Here is a 24504-nt window from a genome sequence, read left to right on the forward strand (position 1 = left end):
CGGATGATACCTCTGAGGGCACTCATCGAGTGCACCTAATGGGCTTCACAACGCGCCTAATATTGTTACTCCCGATAACCAGTAAACCCCTCCCGACATGTGCGTGCTCGAAGCCTGCTGAAGGAGCAGTCACCTGTCCACTGAAAGATTGAATGGGCGAGACCAGGCGGCCTACTCCACACTGACTGTCGGCCTCGAGCAACGCGATTGTGTAACAACCCGCCACTCACCGGTGTCTCAAGAGTTGAGCTTGTGGACGAAACAAGCGACACCTGTGGTGTCCATGCAACATGGCAGGTTTTCCGCTGCCTGCACAAGCCGATTCTGGCCGTGGTCATTCAGCGTCTTCAGCTGTTCACGAACTGCGGCCAGTTCCTCCTGCATCCACACGCAGCACGCACACACTCTATTCATCCAGCTACTACTAACTTGAGAATTAAATTACGAAAATAAACAGAAGAAGCTAACTATGTGACTCGCTTGTATATTTGTGCTTCACCAACGGAGGCTGGCGGCTGACTGAGCTGTGGTCAACGGTTACTGGTCATCTAAAAGAAACAAATAAATTACTACTGCTTTACAGAATGCGCGAATGTAAACCTTACCGTTACGAAAGCGAGATACTATACCACTCAAATACAAAACTACGCAATGAATTTAAGAATTGAACTTTGCAAACAGACAAAAACACGCAAGGTAGTTAACTAAACAGTGAACACAAAGAGAAAAGCTAAATATGTGACTTGCTAGTCTCCTGGTGCTTCACCAACAATGGCTGATGGTTGACTATCAACGGTTACTGGCCGTTCAAAACAGACAAATGACTACTGTACTACTGAGTCCGCGAATTTGCACGTTGTTGTTACTAAAACGTGACGCTATGCTATACATCTACATCTACATACATACACCGCAAACCACCGTACGGTGGATGGCAGAGGGTACATTGTATCAGTAGTAGTCATTTCCTTTCCTGTTACACTCGCAGATAGAACGAAGGGAAAACGATAGTCTGAAAATCTCCGTACGACCTCTAAATTGTCGCATCTTATCACCATGGCTCTTACACAAAATGTACCTCGGTGTCAGTAAAATTGTTCAGTAGTCAGCCTCAAATGCCAGTTTTCTAAACTTCCGCAATAGTGTCTCACGAAAAGAGCGTCGTCTTCCTTCCAGGAATTCCCATTTTTTAATCTTACCTAATGGGGATACCAAACACTCGAACAGTATTTAACCCTAGGTTACTAAACCCTCGTAAAATATACGACGGCAGTAGGGTATGAAACAGGAAATTTTGAACTTAATTTGGTATGTAAAATAGCATTGGAGAGTTAATAATGTAATTAATTGATGCATAACCCATAAATTGTAATTTCCTTTGAGTAAAATTCGGAGTAGTAAACTTAAAGATTGTTTAGTAGCAATGTAATATTTTCCCCTTTGGTGTTCTAGTGTTAAGAATGGGTCACACTATCGTTCTCTACGCCGCCTCCTTAATGGATGAGCTACGCTTTCCCAGAATTCTCCCAATAAAACCAAGTCGAGCATTCGCATTCCCTACTCCCAATCTGATGCGCTCGTTCCAATTCATATCGCTTTTCGACGTTACGCGTAGATATTTAATCGATTTGACTGTGTCAAGCAGCACCCAACTCATGCTGTATTCGAACGTTATAGAACTGTTTTTCCTTCTCATCCGCATTAACTTACATTTTTCTTCATTTAAAACAAGCTGCCATTCATCACACCAACTAGAAATGTTGTATAAGTCATGTTGTATACTTCTACAGTCACTCAGCGATGACGTATTCCCGTACACCACAGCGTCATTAGCATGAGGATATTAGTCTGCAGTTCTGTGGGTCAGTTCTTTTACCTTTCTTAGATATTGGATGCACCTACGCTTCTTTCCAGTCGCTTGGGACTTTTCGCTGGAAGGGATTCGCGATAAATGTAGGCTTAGTAAGGGGCCGATGCCACAGAGTACTCTTTGTAACACCGAAATGGGATTCCTTCTGAACCTGGCGACTTCATTGTCTTCAACTTTTCTAGTTGCTTCTGTACGCCACGGATGCCAGTTTCTATGTCTTCCATGTGGGAGTCTGTACGACAGTCAAACGACTCTATGTTCGTACGATTCTCCAACTTGAATGTTTTCTTGAACGTGAAATCAGCTTTCCTTTTACCGTCTTCTACTGGCACCCCAGACTCGTCGACGAATGACTAAACAGAAGCTTTCGATTCACTTAGTGATTTTACATATGACTAGAATTTTCTAGGGGTTCTCGACAAGATCTTTCGCCAAGGTGCGACGATGGAAGTTGTCGTATACTTCGCGCATTGATCTTCTTTATGCACACGAATCTGTACTAACTTTTGTTTGTCAACATTTGTGCTCTCTGTTTGGATGCGAGAGTCCAACAATCTCTGTTTCATCAGCATTTTCCGAATTTTATTATTAAAATATGGAGGCCCCTTTCCATTCTTAATCCACTTTTTTGGCACAGATATCTCAAAAGCGCGATTTACAATCAGTTTAAACATTACCCTTGATGTCTCTAAGGGCGTGATAATAGAGCTAAATTGATTATGTAAGTGGGACGCTAACATCTGCTTACCTGATTTTCGTAGCATAAACACTCTGCTGTCCTTCTTGACGGATTTATTAACTACAGTAACATCTCAAATAAAGAAATACGCAATGAATTTAATAATTAAACTTCACAAGGGTACAAAAACTCGCAAAGAATTTAAGAATTAAACTGCGAACACAAACAAAAAATTTAAATATGTGACTCGCTAGTCTCCTGGCGCTTCACCAACGAAGGCTGACGACTGACTGTATCAGCGGTTACTGGCTGTCCAAAACAAACCACTACGGCACTACATTATGCGCGAATGTACATGTTACCATTACTTAAACGCTATTCTGTGCCATTGAAATACAAAACCACGCAATGAATTTAAAAATTAAACTTTGAAATCACACGAAACATTCAAAGCACAAAGAACAAAAACATTCAAACAATCCGTGCTTGGCGCTCGCTGGTGATATACCGCATCATGTACTCGTCCACCGCGGCGTTCGGGATCACAGCACACAGTTATATCATCTGATGACGGGCATGTAAGAGCCCGAAGCCGGTCGTGTTTCAACCATTGAAAAATAAAAAGAACCTTACAACTGAAGCGGTATTTTCCACCTTTACAAACAGAAAAGCTAAATATGCAACTTGTCTCCTGGTGCTTCACCAATGAAGGCTGATGGCTGACTGAATTCTCAGGATAGAGCAAGAGGACGGACACGGAATTGTAGGCTGTGTCTTCTACAGTCCACGGTGGAAGTAAAACTGCAGACTAACAACAATACTATTGGGGGAAGTTAGGAAAAATCTTGCCATTGGTGGACAAGGCTTTTATAGCGAAATCTCGCGCAGAGCAGGCGCTGTGAGCACGGGGTTCCGTTTAATTCACTTTCTGATACATGCTAGGCAGTATCAACTTGATTTTCCTCCTGATACGATAGGACGGTGTCGTACTTGGAGGTGGAGAGAGGCAAAGGAGATAGACAGGTAACAGTCCAAATAGTGGTTACCTCCACCTACACATCTGCAGTCATCACGTCTGCTTACAATTATGGTAAGATCATACAACAGCTTCGATGGATTAGGTTGCAACGACATTAGGGCTTAGGTAGTGTAGTACTGGACGAAAATACATTTGAGACATACGAGCCGGCACTGTAATGGGTCCTAGCAAGTCTACATTCAGTTCTTGGGGAGATAGAATAGGTACTCCAACACAAACACAAAATATTAGATCACTTTATTAAATCTTGAACAACATAGAATACTTAGCTTGGAAACAATCCATGTCCACATGAATGTCTATGAATTTATTACTGTCGCTCAACACTAACAGTGCACAATAATTGTGGTGTCACCGCCAGGCACCACACTTGCTAGGTGGTAGCCTTTAAATCGGCTGCGGTCCGTTAGTATACGCCGGACCCGCGTGTCACCACTGTCAGTGATTGCAGACCGAGCGCCGCCACACGGCAGGTCTAGAGAAACTTCCTAGCACTCGCCCCAGTTGTACAGCCGACTTTGCTAGCGATGGTTCACTGACAAATTACGCTCTCATTTGCCGAGACGATAGTTAGCATAGCCTTCAGCTACGTCATTTGCTACGACCTAGCAAGGCGCCATTACCAGTTACTATTGATGCTGTAAAACATGTACCGTCAAAAGCGATGTTCATCATTTATGGATTAAAGTTAAGTATTCCACAGCTAAGTCCTTTTTTGCTAGTCTAATTTCCTTGACCTGTTCCAGACCTCACGCCAGCCTGCGTGAGCTAAAACGCGTGCCTTTCGGCTTCCTCTCATAGTGGGTTGGCTGTCTTGCCAATCCACAACATTGATAGTCATCTTTCAGTGTACATTTAACTATGAACTTCGATACAGTTCCGATTTCTAACAACTTGCGCTTCTGGATCTTGAAGGAAGACGATGCTATCTTCGTTGGTGATGATTAGAGTCAGCTGAGCGACACTGTGCTCTGCCGTAAGTACTGTTTCGGCAGCAGCTGCCTCTGGAACTTCTTGAGTGCGTTTCTACGCGGACGTCTCTCATTCGTTGCTGCGTCAGGCAGCGATTGCCTTACTTGTGATTTCGTCGTGGGGTGTCACCTTTGACAGGGAATCTCGTTCTCCGGACGATACCACAGCTAGATTAGTGTAAATGCACGCAGGCTCAGCATGACTGAGTTCGCAGGCATAGTGCATGTGTAGTGCTTCTTCTTTCTTTCGATCAACCAGCCACAGTATTTGCACGACTTCATTATAGTTAATGAATATGTTAGGAAGTGCTTTATCATTGTCATATATCCCTTCATCAGATAGACTTCCCGGACCCTTAGCTTTCCTTGTCTTGCAACCGATTTCATGTATCAGTTAAATTTCGTGAAGTGTATGTAATTAAATGTAATGTTTTCTATGAATCTGTGCACACACAGTAACTTGTAATAAAGCTAGGATTTACATGGGTCATGTACTAAATTTCGTAGTTATTAGATCCCTCTCATGAGATTAATCAGTACAGTAACTATGGGAATGTCGGTACTTGGAATTCAATGCTAGGGTCACTTTACTATCAACTTGCGTTAAAATTAATTCCGTTGCGTAACTTCATTAAGCTTTTGGATTTGAAAAAGTGATCTGCTACCGAGTAGGCCCAGTTGACGCAGATGCGACACACACACACACGGCATTTCGTATCCCTTCGTTTCTCTGCTACAACAGGGAGTGCTGCTTGTATAAAAGTCTATAGGTCGGTAAAATTTTGACAGTTTACTTATACACATTTCCAGGGGCAGATGTGGACTCTGACCACAATATATTGGTTATGAACTGTAGATTGAAACTGAAAAAACTGCAAAAAGGTGGGAATTTAAGGAGATGGGACCTGGATAAACTGAAAGAACCAGAGGTTGTACAGAGTTTCAGGGAGAGCATAAGGGAACAATTGACAGGAATGGGGGAAAGAAATACAGTAGAAGAAGAATGGGTAGCTTTGAGGAATGAAATAGTGAAGGCAGCAGAGGATCAAGTAGATAAAAAGACGAGGGCTAGTAGAAATCCTTGGGTAACAGAAGAGATACTGAATTTAATTGATGAAAGGAGAAAATACAAAAATGCAGTAAGTGAAGCAGGCAAAAAGGAATACAAACGTCTCAAAAATGAGAGCGACAGGAAATGCAAAATGGCTAAGCAGAGATGGCTAGAGGACAAATGTAAGGATGTAGAGGCTTATCTCACGAGGGGTAAGATAGATACTATCTACAGGAAAATTAAAGAGACCTTTGGAGAAAAGAGAACCACTTGCATGAATATCAAGAGCTCAGATGGAAACCTAGTTCTAAGCAAAGAAGGGAAAGCAGAAAGGTGGAAGGAGTATATAGAGGGTCTATACAGATGCGATGTTCTTCAGGACAATATTATAGAAATGGAAGAGGAGGTAGATGAAGATGAAATGGAAGATATGATACTGCGTGAAGAGTTTGACAGAGCACTGAAAGACCTAAGTCGAAACAAGGCCCCAGAAGTAGACAACATTCCATTAGAACTACTGACAGCCTTGGGAGAGCCAGGCCTAACAAAACTCTACCATCTGGTGAGCAAGATGTATGAGACAGGCGAAATTCCCTCAGACTTCAAGAAGAATATAGTAATTCCAATCTCAAAGAAAGCAGGTGTTGACAGATGTGAAAATTACCGAACTATCAGTTTAATAAGTCACAGCTGCAAAATACGAACGCGAATTCTTTACAGACGAATGGAAAAACTGGTAGAAGCTGACCTCGGGGAAGATCAGTTTGGATTCCGTAGAAATGTTGGAACACGTGAGGCAATACTGACCCTACGACTTATCTTAGAAGAAAGATTAAGGAAAGCCAAACCTACGTTTCTAGCATTTGTAGACTTAGAGAAAGCTTTTGACAATGTTGACTGGAATACTCTCTTTCAAATTCTGAAGGTGGCAGGGGTAAAACACAGGGAGCGAAAGGCTATTTACAATTTGTACAGAAACCAGATGGCAGTTATAAGAGTCGAGGGACATGAAAGGGAAGCAGTGGTTGGGAAGGGAGTGAGACAGGGTTCTAGCCTCTCCCCAATGCTATTCAATCTGTATATTGAGCAAGCAGTAAAGGAAACAAAAGAAAAGTTCGGAGTAGGTATTAAAATCCATGGAGAAGAAATAAAAACTTTGAGGTTTGCCGATGACATTGTAATTCTGTCAGAGACAGCAAAGGACTTGGAAGAGCAGTTGAACGGGATGGACAGTGTCTTGAAAGGAGGGTATAGGATGAACATCAAAAGCAAAACGAGGATAATGGAATGTAGTCGAATTAAATCGGGTGATGCTGAGGGGATTAGATTAGGAAATGAGACACTTAAAGTAGTAAAGGAGTTTTGCTATTTTGGGAGCAAAGTAACTGATGATGGTCGAAGTAGAGAGGATGTAAAATGTAAGACTGGAGATGGCAAGGAAAGCGTTTCTGAAGAACAGAAATTTGTTAACATCGAGTATTGATTTAAGTGTCAGGAAGTCGTTTCTGAAAGTATTTGTATAGAGTGTAGCCATGTATGGAAGTGAAACATGGACGATAAATACACTCCTGGAAATGGAAATAAGAACACCGTGAATTCATTGTCGCAGGAAGGGGAAACTTTATTGACACATTCCTGGGGTCAAATACATCACATGATCACACTGACAGAACCACAGGCACATAGACACAGGCAACAGAGCATGCACAATGTCGGCACTAGTGCAGTGTATATCCACCTTTCGCAGCAATGCAGGCTGCTATTCTCCCATGGAGACGATCGTAGAGATGCTGGATGTAGTCCTGTGGAACGGCTTGCCATGCCATTTCCACCTGGCGCCTCAGTTGGACCAGCGTTCGTGCTGGACGTGCAGACCGCGTGAGACGACGCTTCATCCAGTCCCAAACATGCTCAATGGGGGACAGATCCGGAGATCTTGCTGGCCAGGGTAGTTGACTTACACCTTCTAGAGCACGTTGGGTGGCACGGGATACACGCGGACGTGCATTGTCCTGTTGGAACAGCAAGTTCCCTTGCCGGTCTAGGAATGGTAGAACGATGGGTTCGATGACGGTTTGGATGTACCGTGCACTATTCAGTGTCCCCTCGACGATCACCAGTGGTGTACGGCCAGTGTAGGAGATCGCTCCCCACACCATGATGCCGGGTGTTGGCCCTGTGTGCCTCGGTCGTATGCAGTCCTGATTGTGGCGCTCACCTGCACGGCGCCAAACACGCATACGACCATCATTGGCACCAAGGCAGAAGCGACTCTCATCGCTGAAGACGACACGTCTCCATTCGTCCCTCCATTCACGCCTGTCGCGACACCACTGGAGGCGGGCTGCACGATGTTGGGGCGTGAGCGGAAGACGGCCTAACGGTGTGCGGGACCGTAGCCCAGCTTCATGGAGACGGTTGCGAATGGTCCTCGCCGATACCCCAGGAGCAACAGTGTCCCTAATTTGCTGGGAAGTGGCGGTGCGGTCCCCTACGGCACTGCGTAGGATCCTACGGTCTTGGCGTGCATCCGTGCGTCGCTGCGGTCCGGTCCCAGGTCGACGGGCACGTGCACCTTCCGCCGACCGCTGGCGACAACATCGATGTACTGTGGAGACCTCACGCCCCACGTGTTGAGCAATTCGGCGGTACGTCCACCCGGCCTCCCGCATGCCCACTATACGCCCTCGCTCAAAGTCCGTCAACTGCACATACGGTTCACGTCCACGCTGTCGCGGCATGCTACCAGTGTTAAAGACTGCGATGGAGCTCCGTATGCCACGGCAAACTGGCTGACACTGACGGCGGCGGTGCACAAATGCTGCGCAGCTAGCGCCATTCGACGGCCAACACCGCGGTTCCTGGTGTGTCCGCTGTGCCGTGCGTGTGATCATTGCTTGTACAGCCCTCTCGTAGTGTCCGGAGCAAGTATGGTGGGTCTGACACACCGGTGTCAATGTGTTCTTTTTTCCATTTCCAGGAGTGTAGTTTAGACAAGAAGAGAATGGAAGCTTTCGAAATGTGGTGCTAATCAAGAATGCTGAAGATTAGATGGGTAGATCACATAACTAATGAGGAGGTATTGAACAGAATTGGGGAGAAGAGGAGTTTGTGGCACAACTTGAGTAGAAGAAGGGATCGGTTGGTAGGACATGTTCTGAGGCATCAAGGAATCACCAATTTGGTACTGGAGGGCAGCGTGGAGGGTAAAAATCGTAGAGGGAGACCAAGAGATGAATACACTAAGCAGATTCAGAAGGATGTAGACTGCAGTAGGTACTGGGAGATGAAGGAGCTTGCACAGGATAGAGTAGCATGGAGAGCTGCATCAAACCAGTCTCAGGACTGAAGACCACAATAACAACAACAACAACAACAACAACTTACACACTCCGAACCATTTACATTCTTCGACACATAAAGATTACTCATAATATATGATTAACACAAAATAGTTTGCTTTATGCTTTTCTGGATACTTGGATCATCGATCGCAATTTGTCGAAAGTGCCCAGCTTATGACCCATATCTTAAAAGAGTAAAAATTTTTTTAGCAATATTTTACTGACTTTGTAGTCTTTCCGGTTTCACATGATTTTTCGCAGTCATCTTACGTTCTTTTCAGACATGTTAAGGTCCTTTTTAGCTCATCTTTTGCCACTGCAGTACCACCTTGAGCGTATTTATATGGGCGTGAAGTACGCATTACACGGAAACAGCGCGTCATAAACTTTTATTGGTGAAAAGGTGCTGACTAAAAACGTAGTTTTGTGACCTTAGAACCCTTTCGATGCCCCCAGAACTTTTCCATGTGTTCAATACCTCAGTTGAAATTAGATATATGTCTCGGACCAGATATTACGTGCATATTTTACGTGCATAAGTATGGTAACTTAGATCCTCTGTGTCTCCGTAATGGATAACGATATCGCAAAAAGTTTCAGAGTTGTGCGAGAACATCATATTAAGAACATACGGTAAAAATTTTGACGATCGGCCATGAATAGAAACTATAGAAGTGGCCTTCCCCACAGTTGGTGCTTTTCGTACCCAAAAATCGTGGTTTCTCGAGCTTTTCACAGGAACCGCCCATGAAAAAATGGTGTTTTTACAAGCCACCTAAGGTCCACCATACACAACACTTAACGCAAAAGAACCAACCGATTTGCTCAATTTGTCTGGGCTGGAGGAATTGTGTAATGTTTAAATTTTGATCCTGCATTGTAGGGTACGTACAGTAATCCCGTTCATCCTAGGGGTATACAAATGCTCCCTCGCTCAAGGGCTCTCCGAAACACTTGAGCGCTTATGTCTGTGATCAATATAACGCGAGATAGGGGCCCCTGAAAAATCGCATTTTCGCGCGCGGCTTTTTGGAACATACTGGTACCGTGCATTTCGGGCACGTATCGGGCCAAGGGATGCACTGAATGTTACCCAACAACAGTTTTGATTTTTCACATCTGCACTTTAGGAACAGGCTGCCCTTATTTTGTTTATCGTTTTGTTTATAATTCACAGTATTTTCTTTAGTTTTATAAGGATCGTTCTTTAATGCCTTGCTACCCTTGCATCCAAGTACACACACGATCACACATTTGCAGTTTACGCAAAACTTTTTTTTTTTTTTTGCTGTTTATGTTGTAGTGCACAGCACGTACCAGCACCGGTAGTACAGGTTCGACCGTGGTGGATGCTAGCTAATCTGTCAAACTAAATCCATACAGACCTTTAGAGTTGCAGAATGTATATATGTAGAATAATAAGCTGTTAAATGTTCTTTCAGAGTCAGTTGCTTAACGAACAGTATGTCAATTTAACATTATTATCTTCTCTTTTTCTATCTTCTATACAAGTTATTTTATCAGATCGCCGTATCTAGTAGCGTTTAGTATCAATTATTCTTGAAGATCTTTTTTTCTAGCACATTTTATGTAGTGTAGGAATTTCTCCTAATTCCGTTTGTGAGACTCTCTTTATGGTTCTGTGTAATATTCCTTGTGTTGCTTCTTTTTCTGTCAGTCAATTTCAGATTGATGTTAACCTTGAAAGGTCTCTACAAGAGCCGTTTCATGGCACAACCTCAATACTGAGATCCATTTTGTAGCGTCCTTTCGATTTAAATTATATTCTGAATGAAATTCCGCGCCGATAAGTTGGTGCTGTTCTCTTTTTTCTGTGACAAGACTGAGCAGTGGAACTACACACATCGAAAAAGATTTTACATCGCCTCGGTTCTGGGAATTCCAGAACCTGTACAGAAAATTGGAATACAGATCAACATAAATATCATTCCTGCCCTTTTTACTCCTCAAGAAAACCACACATTGCATGTTGTTCCGCTATACAGCGAGACTTCCAGAGGTGGTGGTCCAGATTGCTGTACACGCCAGTACCTCTAATACCCAATAGCACGCCCTCTTGCACTCATGCATGCCTATATTCGTCGTGACATTCTACCCACAAGTTCATCAAGGTCCAGATTGTCCCACTCCTCAACAGCGATTCGGCGTAGGTCCCTTAGAGTGGTTGGTGGGTCACATCGTCCATAAACAGTCCTTTTCAGTCTATCCCAGGCATGTTCAATAGGGTTCATGTCTGGAGAACATGCTGGCCACTCTACTAGAGCAATGTCGTTATCCTGAAGGAAGTCATTCACAAGATGTGCACGATGTGGGCACGAATTGTCATCCATGAAGACAAATGCCTCGCCAGTATGCTACCGATATGGTTGCACTGTCGGTCGGAAGATGGCATTCACATATAGTACAGCCATTACGACGCATTCCATGACCACCAGCGGCGTATGTCGGCCCCACATAATACCACCTTGCTGCACTCACTGGACAATGTGTCTAAGTCGTTCAGCCTGACTGGCTTGCTTCCACACGCGTTTCCGACAATTGTCTGGTTGAAGGATATGTGACACTCATCGGCGAAGAGAACGTGATTTCAATCCTGAGCGGTCCGTTCGGCATGTTGTTAGGCCCATCTGTACTGCACTGCACGCTGTCGTGGTTGCAAAGATGGACCTCGCCTTGGACGTCGGGAGTGAAGTTGTGCATCATGCAGCTATTGTGCCCAGTTTGAGTCGTAGCATGACGTCCTGTGGCTGCACGAAAAGCATTATTCAACATGGTGGCATTGCTGGCAGGGTTCCTACGAGCTGTAATCCGGTAGCGGTCATCCCCTGCAGTAATAGCGCTTGGGCGGCCTGAGCGAATCATGTCATCGACAGTTCCTGTCTCTCTGTATCTCCTCCATGTCCCAACAACATCGCTTTGGCTCACTCTGAGGCGCCTGGACAGCTGGCTAGAGTGGCCGAGCGGTTCTAGGCGCTACAGTCTGGAGCCACGCGACCGCTACGGTCGCAGGATCGAATCCTGCCTCGGGCATGGATGTGTGTGATGTCCTTAGGTTTGTTAGGTTTAAGTAGTTCTAAGTTCTAGGGAACTGATGACCTCAGAAGTTAAGTCCCATAGTGCTCAGAGCCATTTTTTTTGAACGCCTGGACACTTCCCTTGTTGAGAGCCCTTTCTGGCACGAAGTAATAATGCGGACGCGATAGAACCGCGGTATTGCCCGTCTAGGCATGGTTGAACTACAGACACCACGAGCCGTGTACCTTCTTCCTGGTGGAATGAGTGGAACTGATCAGCTGTCGGACACCTCCGTCTAATAGGCGCTGCTCATGCATGGTTGTTTACATCTTTTAGCGGGTTTAGTGACATCTCTGAACAGTCAAAGGGACTGTGCCGGTGATACAATATCCTCAGTCAAAGTCTATCTTCAGGCGTTGATGGAACCAGGGTGATGCAAAACTGTTTTTGATGTGTATATTTCACATCTGACATATTAATATGACGCAAACAGCTTGTGCTCTGCATCTTCATTAGGAATTATTTCACACTTGTGCTTTACATATTTATTAGGATTCATTTTACGATAACTTTTTGTTCATATGTACGGCGGAAACATGATAATATAGAGTACTTTGGGTAATGTAGGATCCACGTGATATACGTGGTTTTTATAAATGAATGTCGTGGTTTTAACGCTTTATAATATTTATTATATTAAACTTACAGTTATAAATGATATGTCAAATGAAAGAGCAACTCAAAAAGTTTTACCAAGGACCTTATTAATGCTCAATGTGAGCATCATTCGTCACATGCCACACATCAAGTCTATAGCCGAGTTTTTCCCTAACGTTAATAAGTGTGTTTTCAGTGATTGTAGCAACAGCTTCTTCAATCCGGTTTCTTAATTCAGGAAGGTCTGCTGGTAGCGGAGGCACGTACACACGATCCTTGATGAAGCCCCAAAGGAAAAACTCACATGGCGTTAGGTCGGGTGAACGTGGAAGCCACGCAAAGCAAGCCCTGTCATTGGGCCCCTTGCGGCCTATCCAGCGCTTGGGTACAGTGAAGATCAACCAATCATGTACTTTGCTATGCCAGTGAGGTGACGCACCATCTTGCTGGAAAATGAAGTTCTCTGGCTCCTCTTCTTCCAACTGAGGGAAGAGCCATTGCTCTAGTGTATCAAGGTAAGAAGTGTCAGTTATAGTAGGTTCACCAAAAAAGAAAGGCCCATAAACTTCCGCCAGGATACGACACAAAAAACAGTCACTTTAGGGGAATCTCATTGTATTTTCACCACCTCGTGAGGATTTTGTGAGCCCCTGATGCGCACATTGTGAGTGTTAACATGTCCACTAAGGTGAAAGGTTGATTCATCACTGAAGACAACATGATCCAGATAATCTTCATCATCATGAAACAACATTTTGTTTGCGAAGTTGGCACATAATCCATCGTCTGCTGGCTTTAGAGCCTGTAATAACTGTAAACGGTAAGGACGTAGTTGTACACGTTTTCTTAAAACTTTCCAAACAGTCGACACGGGAACTTGTATTTCACGACTAGCCTTTCGGACTGATTTCATTGGGCTACGAGTGAACGACTCTCTCACTCGCTCAACAGTCTAACTAACTCTTGGTCGTCCTGTGCTCTTCCCTTTACAAAGGCAGCTGCTGTCTTCAAATTGATGATAACATCTACGAATGCTATAATCACTTGGAGGATCACAACTGATCTTCAGCCAGAACGCACGTTGCACAGTAACTACAGGTTCTGTCTTTGCAAACTGCAAAACACAAAACGCTTTCTGTTCACTAGTCGCCATCTTTCGCTGCTACCGCTGTCTAGCGGAATGCGGCGGAAATATTACGCGCTGCGCATGCGCACTGGGGCCAAACACAACTGTTTGAGTTGCTCTTTCATTTGACATATCGTTTATAACTGTAACTTTAATGTAATAAATATTATAAAGCGTTAAAACCTCGATATTCATTTATAAACACCCTGTATATCACGTGCATCCTATATTACGCAATGTACTCTATACTATCATGTTTCCGCCGTGCGGGGTAGCGGCGTGGTGTAAGGCGCCTTTTCACGGTCCGCGTGGCTCACCCCGTCGGAAGTTCGAATCCACCCTCGGGCATGGGTGTGTGTGTCGTCCTTAGCGTAAGTTAGTTTTAGTTGATTAAGTAGTGCGTAATCTTAGGGACCGATGACCTCAGCAGTTTTTCCCATAAGACATTACCACAAATTTCCAAATTTGTCATGTTTCCTTTCTTATGCCTTATGATGCGACTGTGTGTGTGTGAATGCACATTTATCTGGGTTATAAGGGACAGCGTTGTCTTGCTGCATTCCGTCTGCTGTCGGTGCGGGTCTCCTATCTTGGTGCAGGGTAACCAGATTTAGGATCCTGTCTGTGAGCAAAGAGATTTATCCCCTCTGTCAGAGGGTAGACTTTGTGTTTAGTTGGTGGTGGAAGGAACGCTCTGGTCACTTCCGTTTACCTGGGAGCTCCCTCGACAGCGGCTGTGCTGAAGTCACTCTGTCCTGGGCTTGCGGTGAGTTCACTTCGCACTCATTAAGCGTGGTCTTAACCTTGTTAAGTTCTGTTGTCAAATGTGAAAGTTAGCTTCAGACTAGCTGAAGATGTCTGATTTTCTCTTACAGTTGTTAATAATGGAGCGTTGAGCTCATAGGTTTGCGGGAAATATTAGGAGTGCCAGATTTAATAATTATTTCGAAGTCACATTGTTCCTTTAGAACATTGCGTGGTGTAGAACAGCCCAATAAGTTAAACCATTTTTAACTTATGTGAATGTGAGAATAGCCCTATGTACTAAGATGTGTTCAAAGTATCTTGCTTTCGATTCAGATTTACCGTTAACCCCGCAATCGGTACAAACCTCCTTACTGTAGTTTCATTTATGTAGCATTGGCGGAGTTCAGATCCAAGCCTGTCTTATCCTGTACGTCTGTGATCGAATGTGCGATCTGTTTCCCTCCCTTTCCTCGGGACTTTCCCAGATAGACTATGAAATTGTGAATTACTGGGTCAATATTAAATTATCGTGTGATTTTGAGTTCAGGCACCAGCAAAATTTTGTGTAGTGTCTCTCCTTGAACCCACCATCTTGGCTTCATTAATAAATAATTTTGTTAAAGTTTAATTCGAATGTATGCTGCGTATTGAATGAAGGCTCCTATACTGAACTGTTTTATTTGAAATTATTCTCTTTTATTAATTCTGTGTGGCTCCATAGTTTAAGCTTTGTTGATCATTCACGTAAAAAACCTTGAAATCAATTAACGCAGATGTGTAAATTTTTCAAGCCCGTCTTTCATTATATTTACATTTAGAGTAGTGTCTGGGCTGGTGGCGAACCTGAAAGTCAAATTTCAAACAATTTTAGAAATTATTTTCTTTGTGAGGGATAGGGACCCAGTAGAAGCACCGTGGCGTCCCCAACCATAGGCGGCAACAAGAAGCAGTTAGAATGTAACAGCAAACAGTTAGTGTGGTGTCACCGCCAGACACCACACTTGCTAGGTGGTAGCCTTTAAATCGGCCGCGGTCAGTTAGTACACGTCGGAAACGCGTGTCGCCACTATCAGTGATTGCAGACCGAGCGCCGCCACACGGCAGGTCTAGAGAGACTTCCTAGCACTCGCCCCAGTTGTACAGACGACTTTGCTAGCGATGGTTCACTGACAAAATACGCTCTCATTTGCCGAGACGATAGTTAGCATAGCCTTCAGCTACGTCATTTGCTACGACCTAGCAAGGCGCCATGTTCAGTTACTATTGATATTGTGAATAATGTACAGTCAAGAGCGACGTTCACCATTTATGGATTAAAGTTAAGTATTCCACCAGCTACGTCCGTTTTTTCTGAAGTCTAATTTCCTTGTCTTGTTCCAGACCTCACGCCAACCTGCGTGAGCTAAAACGCGTGCCTCTCGGCTTCCTCTAATAACACGATATTGGCTCTCCTGCCAACCCACAACAGTTAGAACCTTGAAGCTCTGTACTTTTGTGACAACACGACACGTATTTAGCAAGAGCAGTAACAATACTGATCCAGTGTTGTAACTAAGATACTCCCATCACACGTTCACGTGGAAAACATAACTAAATTATGAGAACGTTGTTTCCCACGGCGACATTCTTGGATAAAACTTTCTCGGATTTCTTACCACGTCATATTTGTATGTAAACTCAAAATTCCAACGACTCCGTCTGTCGTCATCATCAGGGGTAATCAGTAGTAGGAGGAGGAGATTAGTGTTTAACGCCCCGTCGACAACGACGTCTTATAGACGGAGCACAAGCTGGGATTAGGGTAGGACGGGAAAGGATATCGGCCGTGCCCTTTCAAAAGAACCATCCCAGTATTTGCCTGAAGCAATCTAGGGAAATCTTGGAAAAGCTAAATCGGGATGGCCGGACGCGGGTTTGAACCGTCGTCCAGTGTGCTAAGCACTGGTGTTGTGGTACTTTCGTTCTTAGTTAGATGAATTATGCCTTGCAGACGTCACGAACTCACGGAATTTCCATATGCTACCAGAGATTACGTCATGACTGGAAGACGGAAATTACTAGCGATACTGATTCCGCTAGACACTAGGCAACTCACCTTGTTTCTCTGTACACTTTCAACATCAAGCACCCATTCCCATGTACCACTAAGGTATTACCGCTGTCCCAGTTAAAGTTGTTGTTCTCCATTCTGATGTCAACGGCTTCTTTCATGATAAAATCGCAGTAGGTAAATGCATAGTATAAGATTTTTGTTTGTTTATGTAGCGGTGTTAGGCAACAACAGATTCGTCGAAATCGAGACATTTAATGTGGCATCAGTGGTCTGTGTAGCGTTCTGAAGCCGTTGGTGTTGACTGACCAAAATAACTGCCGCTGCATTCACAAAAGCTTTTATCAATGCGAAGGACTCTGAGACGAAGGCGGTCTTTTACTTGGCGCATCATCTCTTTAATTTTCTTGGGGCGTTAGAAAATGGATTGAATGTGTTGTACTCTCAAAACTCTGCCTATTTTATTTGTTGTAGCTCCGAGTAGGCTGATCATCTTGCGATGATTATCTGAGAGTTTTTATTTCTTGGAGGTGGGCTATGTAACATCTCGTTCACTGTAGCTGCTCATATGGAACATCTCTTTGAGATAACTGACCTAGGAATGCAGGTGGTCCTTGTCAGGAACAGTTTCAGCTCTATGTTTTTTTTCTTTCTTTTTATAGCACCTCATCTCAAACACATCGACTCTTTCTTTCTCTGTCTCCACAGAGTCCATAATACACTTCTGTGTATCAATGTGTTTAAAACTTACTGATCTATTTGTCACTGTCAAAGTTTTGACTACTCAAGTGTAATTTAATATGTGTAAGTTTGCGGTAAATAGTGTGGCAGAGCCGCCCATGTGACTTTCGTACATAAGACACATCTAAAAATGGAAATTTTCCTTCTCTATTCTTCTCAGCGCTGAACTTGGTATTAGTGTGCCTGCTATTCATATGATCAGTTACTGGGTTAAGAACTTCCACTCCACGTGGCCGGCCGGCCTTTATAACCGAGCGGTTCTAGGCGCTTCAGTCCGGAACCGCGCTGCTGCTACGGTCGCAGGTTCGAATCATGCCTCGGGCTTGAATGTGTGTGATGTCCTTAGGTTAGATAGGTTTAAGTAGTTCTAAGTTTAGCATACTGATGACCTCTGACGTTAAGTTCCATAGTGCTTAGAGCCATTTGAAAGCCATCCACGTGGCCCGATCATAACGAAAGAAGCTAGATTGACGAAGAAGATCTGAATTTAACGCGAGTTCTTCGAAATACTCCACGAAGAAATTAACCATATTGGGAGAAAATGGAGAACCTACGGCTATTACAAAGTAATGTAAGAAAATTACGTACAAATGAGATAAGGCAGTAAATCCGAGATGATAATATTTATCAAAAGCCAAAAATAGAAAAATGGTTCAAATGGCTCTGAGCACTATAGGACTTAACATCTGAGGTCATCAGTCCCCTAGAACTTAGAACTATTTCAACCTAACTAACCTAAGAACATCACACACATCCATGCCCGAGGCAGGATTCAAACCTGCGACCGTAGCGGTCGCGCGGTTCCAAACTGTGGCGCCTAGAACCGCTCGGCCACACCGGCCGGCACCAAAAATAGAGTATTACCCATAGGTGGAGATTACGAAATTCGGAGCAGTTACTGAAATCATCGAATCTGTTTGCTCGCAGCTTGAGTCTGTGTACGGTCTTGTAAGTTTACGACAAGGACTGATTGTGTACTGTGCAATTCCTTTATTTACAAATATATAATAATTTAATGCGCGAATTAACATAAATGCGTGAGGAAGACGGATGAGAAGAAGCATTGTTTAGCCGAGGATGGCCTTGGTGTGCAGGGGAGCAGCGTAGGCGGCAGGGGCGGCGTACGCAGGGGCGGCGTAGGCGACGGGGGCGGCCACCTTGGCGACGGCGGGGGCGGCGACGACAGCCTTGGCGGCCACCACGGGCTCGCGGTGCACGACGGCGTTGAAACCGTTGACGGGGTCGGCCGTGTACTCGACGGTGCGGCGGGAGCCGTCAGGTTCGACCAGGCTGTAGCTGCCCTGCACCACGTCGCCGTTGCGGGTCTCCTGCTGGCCCTTGGAGTCGCCGGTCAGCGCGTCCTGGATGTCGTACGCGTAGCTGTACTGAGGATTCGGGTCGTAGTCGTCGACGACGGCAGCCTTGGCGACGACGGGCGCGGCGCGGGCGACGGCGACGGCCGGGGCGGCGTAGGCGGGGGCGGCGTAGGCGGGGGCGGCGTAGGCGGGGGCGGCGTAAGCGTGGGCGGCGAGCGGCGCCCCGGGTGCCACGACGGCGGGGGCTCCCAGCAGACCCGCGCTCGCCACGGACAGCGCTCCGGCCAGGACCAACAGCTGCAGTCAACGACACTCTCTCACTCTCCGCTTAATTAATGCGTGCCCTAAACTTTTTCGGCTTGTCCCTTTCCTCCTCGGACGCCATTTACAATGGAGGAAGCAGATTCTTACTACCTTTTATCTCATCTGCTAGATATTTAAAACCGAATGTATACAGTATATTTAGGGAGACGACCACAGTCTTTCGCCCATCTACATTTACATCTAGATACGCAGGGACCACAGAAAGTACACAACTGGCCATTAAAATTGCTACACCACGAAGAAGACGTGCTACAGACGCGAAATTTAACCGACAGGAAGAATATGCTGTGATATGCAAATGATTAGCTTTTCAGAGCATTCACACAAGGTTGGCGCCGGTGGCGACACCTACAATGTGCTGACACGAGGAAAGTTTCCAATCGATTTCTCATACACAAACAGCAGTTGACCGGCGTTGCCTGGTGAAACGTTGTTGTGATGCCTCGTGTAAGGAGGAGAAATGCGTACCATCACGTTTCCGACTTTCATAAAGGTCGGATTGTAGCCTATCGCGATTGCGGTTTATCGTATCGCGACGTTGCTGCTCGCGTTTGTCGAGATCCAATGACTGAGGGTAATACAGAACGCCGTGCAGGATCCCAACGCCCTCGTATCACTAGCAGTCGAGATGACAGGCATCTTATGGCTGAAACGGATCGTGCAGACACGTCTCGATCCCTGAGTCAACAGATGGGGACGTTTGCATGACAACAACCATCTGCACGAACAGTTGGACGATGTTTGCAGCAGCATGGACTATCAGCTCGGAGACCATGGCTGCGGTTACCCTTGACGCTGCCTCACAGACAGGAGCGCCTACGATGGTGTACTCAGTGACGAACCTGGGTGCACGAATGGCAAAACGTCATTTTTTCGGATGAATCCAGGTTCTGTTTACAGCATCATGATGGTCGCATCCGTGTTTGGCGACATCGCGGTGAACGCACATTGGAAGCGTGTATTCGTCATCGCCTTACTGGCGTATCAAATGGTTCAAATGGCTCTGAGCACTATGGGACTCAACTGCTGTGGTCATTAGTCCCCTAGAACTTAGAACTACTTAAACCTAACTAACCTAAGGACATCACACACACCCATGCCCGAGGCAGGATTCGAACCTGCGACCGTAGCAGCAGCGCGGCTCCGGACTGGAGCGCCTAGAACCGCACGGTCACCGCGGCCGGCTACTGGCGTATGACCCAGCGTGATGGTATGGGGTGCCATTGGTTACACGACTCGGTCACCTCATGTTCGCATTGACAGCACATTGAACAGTGGACGTTACATTTCAGATGTGTTACGACCCGTGGCTCTACCCTTCATTCGATCCCTGCGAAACCCTACATTTCAGCAGGATAACGCACGACCGCATGTTGAAGGTCCTTTACGGGCCTTTCTGGATACAGAATAATGTTCGACTGCTGCCCTGGCCAGCACATTCTCCAGATCTCTCACCAATTGAAAACGTCTCGTCAATGGTGGCCGAGCAACTGGCTCGTCACAATACGCCAGTCGCTACTCTTGATGAACTGTGGTATCGTGTTGAAGCTGCATGGGCAGCTGTACTTTTAAATGCCATCCGAGCTCTGTTTGACTCAATGCCCAGGGCTATCAAGGCCGTTATGACGTCCAGAGGTGGTTGTTCTGGGTATTGATTTCTCAGGATCTATGCACCCAAACTGAGTGAAAATGTAATCACGTGTCAGTTCTAGTATAATATATTTGTCCAATGAATACCCGTTTATCATCTGCATTTGTTCTTGGCGTAGCAATTTTAATGGCTAGTGGTGTAAGTTACACCTGTCGTCCGAAGCTAACAAGGTGAAGGCCTCAGACACGGCCAACCGATTCGGCTCAGATTTGGCAGGTCGCTAGTGTACAACCTAAAACGAAGTAATCTAAAATATTTTTTGTCAACAACCCCGCAATTTTGAGAAAACTACCCCTAAAGGTTATGACGAGCAACCGACTCAAAATAGGCGGGATCGATAGATAATTGTAAATAGAGCATTTTTCATCATCAGGTATGGGGTCCGAAAACGCATACTTTTCCAGAAATCGAGGTAAGAAACTTTTACAACTGCCGCTTCTGTACCCACATGGTAAACGGTTTTCGCCGACAGCACCGATAACAAAGTGTGCTTTTCGCTGCGGTGGGGCGAGGACGTCTTCTGCGCCCCGCCTTGATCCCTCGTGAGGAATTCGCAGCACTCTTACTCGGAGTTGTTTTGATGTGACAAGGCTTAAAAGTTTAATACTTTACTAGCTCACGGCGTTTGGAAAATTAGTTTGCCTACTTTATTATTATCATTCCTTATTGATTTACTTACCTTATTAACCCTCCTATCGCTGTCAATTGAGATAAGGAAAAATGCAAACGAAAAGAATAACATCCGCGAGGTTTCTTCGAGATTCGTACCCAGGTTTTTCGATTCCCAGACTGTTACCTTGGCCAATGCGCTATCGCTGCTGTCGGCGAGAAGCGATTACCATGTGGGTACGGAATGGCCAGTTGTAAAAGTTTCTTTCCTCGATTTCTGGAAAAGTTTGCCTTTGCGGACCCCATACCTGATGATGATAAATGCTCTATTTACAATTATCTATCGATCCCGCCAATTTTGAGTAGATTGCTCGTCATAACCTTTAGGGGTGATTTTCTCAAAAATGCGGGGGTGTTGACCCAAAATATCTTAGAGTCCTTCGTTTTGGGTTGTACACAAACGACCTGCCAAATTTGAGCCGAATCGGTAGGCCATGTCTCAGGCCGCAGTTCTGCTGCGGTACGGATAACAGGTGCATCACAGCTTGCGAGTTAAATAGCACGGCAGTTGGAAACGTACTGCAAAATTGAAGTTCTAGCTGCAGTACGATTCTTGTGGCAAAATCTCTAAATTGTGTGGGAATTCAACGTGAAATTCTGACACTATATGGACTAAATGTAATGTCTTGCACAGCCGTAGTGAAATGTCAACAGTTTGACCGAGACCGCATAGACAAGGGTGAAGCTGATCGGGAAGTCCAGATCTCTGTCTTTTGGGCAAACTGGAAGAACATTTGCGAGGAAAGAGATTTTCCGACGATGGCGAAGTTAAGACAGCAGTTCGCAAATGGCTCCGTGAGCAAGGAGTGGATTTCTGCCGTTCGAGAAACTGAACGATTGGTAGAACGTTCCGACCGTTATTTACAGAGACTTAGTGACTATATTGGGAAATGGTCTCACGTATCTGTGAAGTATAGTGCAGACTGCTATAATAATGAGTAAGTAACTTTTTGAAGTCTCTTGGTAAATATTCAGCCAGTCACTATATGGCGCATGGCGGAGGGTAACTTGTACCATTGTTAGTCATTCCCTTTTCCGTTTCACTCGCAGATGTAGTTTGGGAAAAATCGCAGTAGACATGCTTTCGCAGGAGCTCTGAGTTTTCTCGTCTTATATTTACGTTAATTAAGCGTGATGTATGTTGGTGGCAGTAGCATCGTTCTGTTACTGTTGCCAAGCTCACAGGCCTCTACAACGTCGAGGAGACGTTATGTACGTCCTCGACGTTACATTCTTGTCTACAGGAGCTTGGAGGCTGTTTCAGTCGATGCTTCAGGCGCGCCAAACAACAGTGTGTTATTGCAGGTCCTAATGAGTTTAAGGATGTCACTTTGACATTTCTGTCCTCTCGATTCTGTATTTGGAAGAAGTATTTGGATGACTGTGTCTCTTGTTGCAAGCGATCATGCAGATTATGGTGGTCTTGAAGCTTTCGAAGATATTAATATAATAGCATGGGACTCATTGGGCATATGTAATGAATCTAATCTATTTTTTCTGAGATATCCATTATATACTGGGTGTTTTAAAAACATTCGCCCGATTTCAAAAGACAATATTTTCTACATGAATGAAGGCGGGAAAATCTTGAGGTGAATTTTAACTTTTGCATCAAAACTAAAAGTTTATTTTGGTGCCAGTTGCAAGTTTCCATTTGGTGTGGTTGTCGGCAGATCTCTCACTAATGAAACTAGTTCGCTCATCCGTTCGCTCGTTCATTACCCAATGTGCGTTCGATTGGAAGTAAACTATCTTATATACTCTACATCTACATCTACATTGATACTATGGAAGCGTAGACCAGATGTGGCTTAAATTCGAAGAAAGAGAGTCGGTGGTAGCTGAGAGATTTATATACCAAATAAATTAATAAGAGATGGTATTGCTCCCCGATGGGACACAAAACGGGTCAGAACACTGTTGTAGAAGCCACGAGAAAAGCATGCCAAATTTAAAATAATGCAAAATCCCCAAGATTAGTGAAGTTTTACAGAAGGAGATCAAATCCGACTGCAAAATGATTTAGACAAATTATCTGTATTCTGCGAAAAGTGGCAATGAAAAGTGTGAGGTCAGCCACATAAATACAAAAAGAAATTCATTAAATTTCGGTTACACGATAAATCACGCAACTCTAAAGGCTATCAGCTCAACTAAATATCTAGGTATACTAGTTAAGAGCAACTTAACTTGAAACGATCACATAAATAAAGTTGTGACGAAGGCGAAAAATACTGTGGTTTAGTGGCAGAATACTTAGAAGATGCAACAGGTCTGCTAAAGAGACTGCTTACACTACGCTTTTCCGTCCTCTGCTAGAGTACTGCTCAGCGGAATGGGATCCTTACCAGATAGGAATGACGGAGGACATCGAAAAAGTTCAAAGAAAGGCAGCTCGTTTTCGTTTTGTATTTTCGCGAAATAGGGGAAGGAGTGTCACGGCTGTGATATCCGAGCTGAGGTGGCGATCGTTAAAAGAATAGTGTTTTTCATTGCGGCGAGATCTTTTCTCGAAATTTCAATTTCCGATTTTCTCCTTCGAATGCGAAAATGTTTTGTTGACGCCCACTCGCATAAAGAGAAATGACCATCGTAATAAAATAAGGGAAATAGGAGCTCGCGCGGAAATATTTAAGTGTTCGTTTGTCCCGCGCGCTGTTAAAGAGTGGAACGATAGAGAAATGATGTGAAAGTGGTTCGATGAATCCTCTACCTAGCATTTAGGCGTGAATTGCAGAATAACGGTGTAGATGCAGGTGCAGACAGAAGTAAAAAAGTATGCCAAGACAGGATGTACATGCATGTAAAAGATACGCCCTTGTATATTTGGATAGTTATTTTGGAAGTCACCGTTTTGTAGTCCTATTCCTAAGTTGAAATTGTACTCCAACTTTCCCTCCGTCTGCTTAGCTGGGTGGTAACGTGCTTGCCTCCCATGCAAGCGGGCTCGGGTTCGGCTTTCGGATGTGTTGGAGATTTTTCTCCGCTCATAGCGTGGGTGTTGTATTGTCCTCATCATCGTTTCATCTTCATCACCGACACGCAAGTCGCCCAATGCAGCGTCAACTGTAATCCACTCGGCGGCCAAACTTCCCCGGACAGCGCCTCTCGGCCAACAATGCCATACGATCATTCCATTTTCCAAGTTTCTATCTGGATTCATGTAGATGATATATTCTTGTGAAATCGGATGTATCTCTTTGAGACAGCCTTCTAGCTGAAACAACTTCTGT

The 24504-nt window shown here is 44.8% G+C and overlaps 1 protein-coding gene across 1 annotated transcript in view; it reads right to left on the bottom strand.

The window, feature by feature from the left end:
* Positions 1–18378: 18378 nt before the first annotated feature.
* LOC126183920 (cuticle protein-like) overlaps positions 18379–24504 on the bottom strand; it is a 54728-nt gene continuing 48602 nt past the window's right edge. Inside the window, exon 4 of the mRNA XM_049926266.1 lies at positions 18379–18924. Within this exon, the coding sequence (XP_049782223.1) occupies positions 18379–18924 (546 nt within the window). The remainder of the gene's footprint in view (positions 18925–24504) is intronic.

The sequence above is a fragment of the Schistocerca cancellata genome, chromosome 4 (genome assembly GCF_023864275.1).
Source record: "Schistocerca cancellata isolate TAMUIC-IGC-003103 chromosome 4, iqSchCanc2.1, whole genome shotgun sequence".
NCBI lineage: Eukaryota > Metazoa > Arthropoda > Insecta > Orthoptera > Acrididae > Schistocerca > Schistocerca cancellata.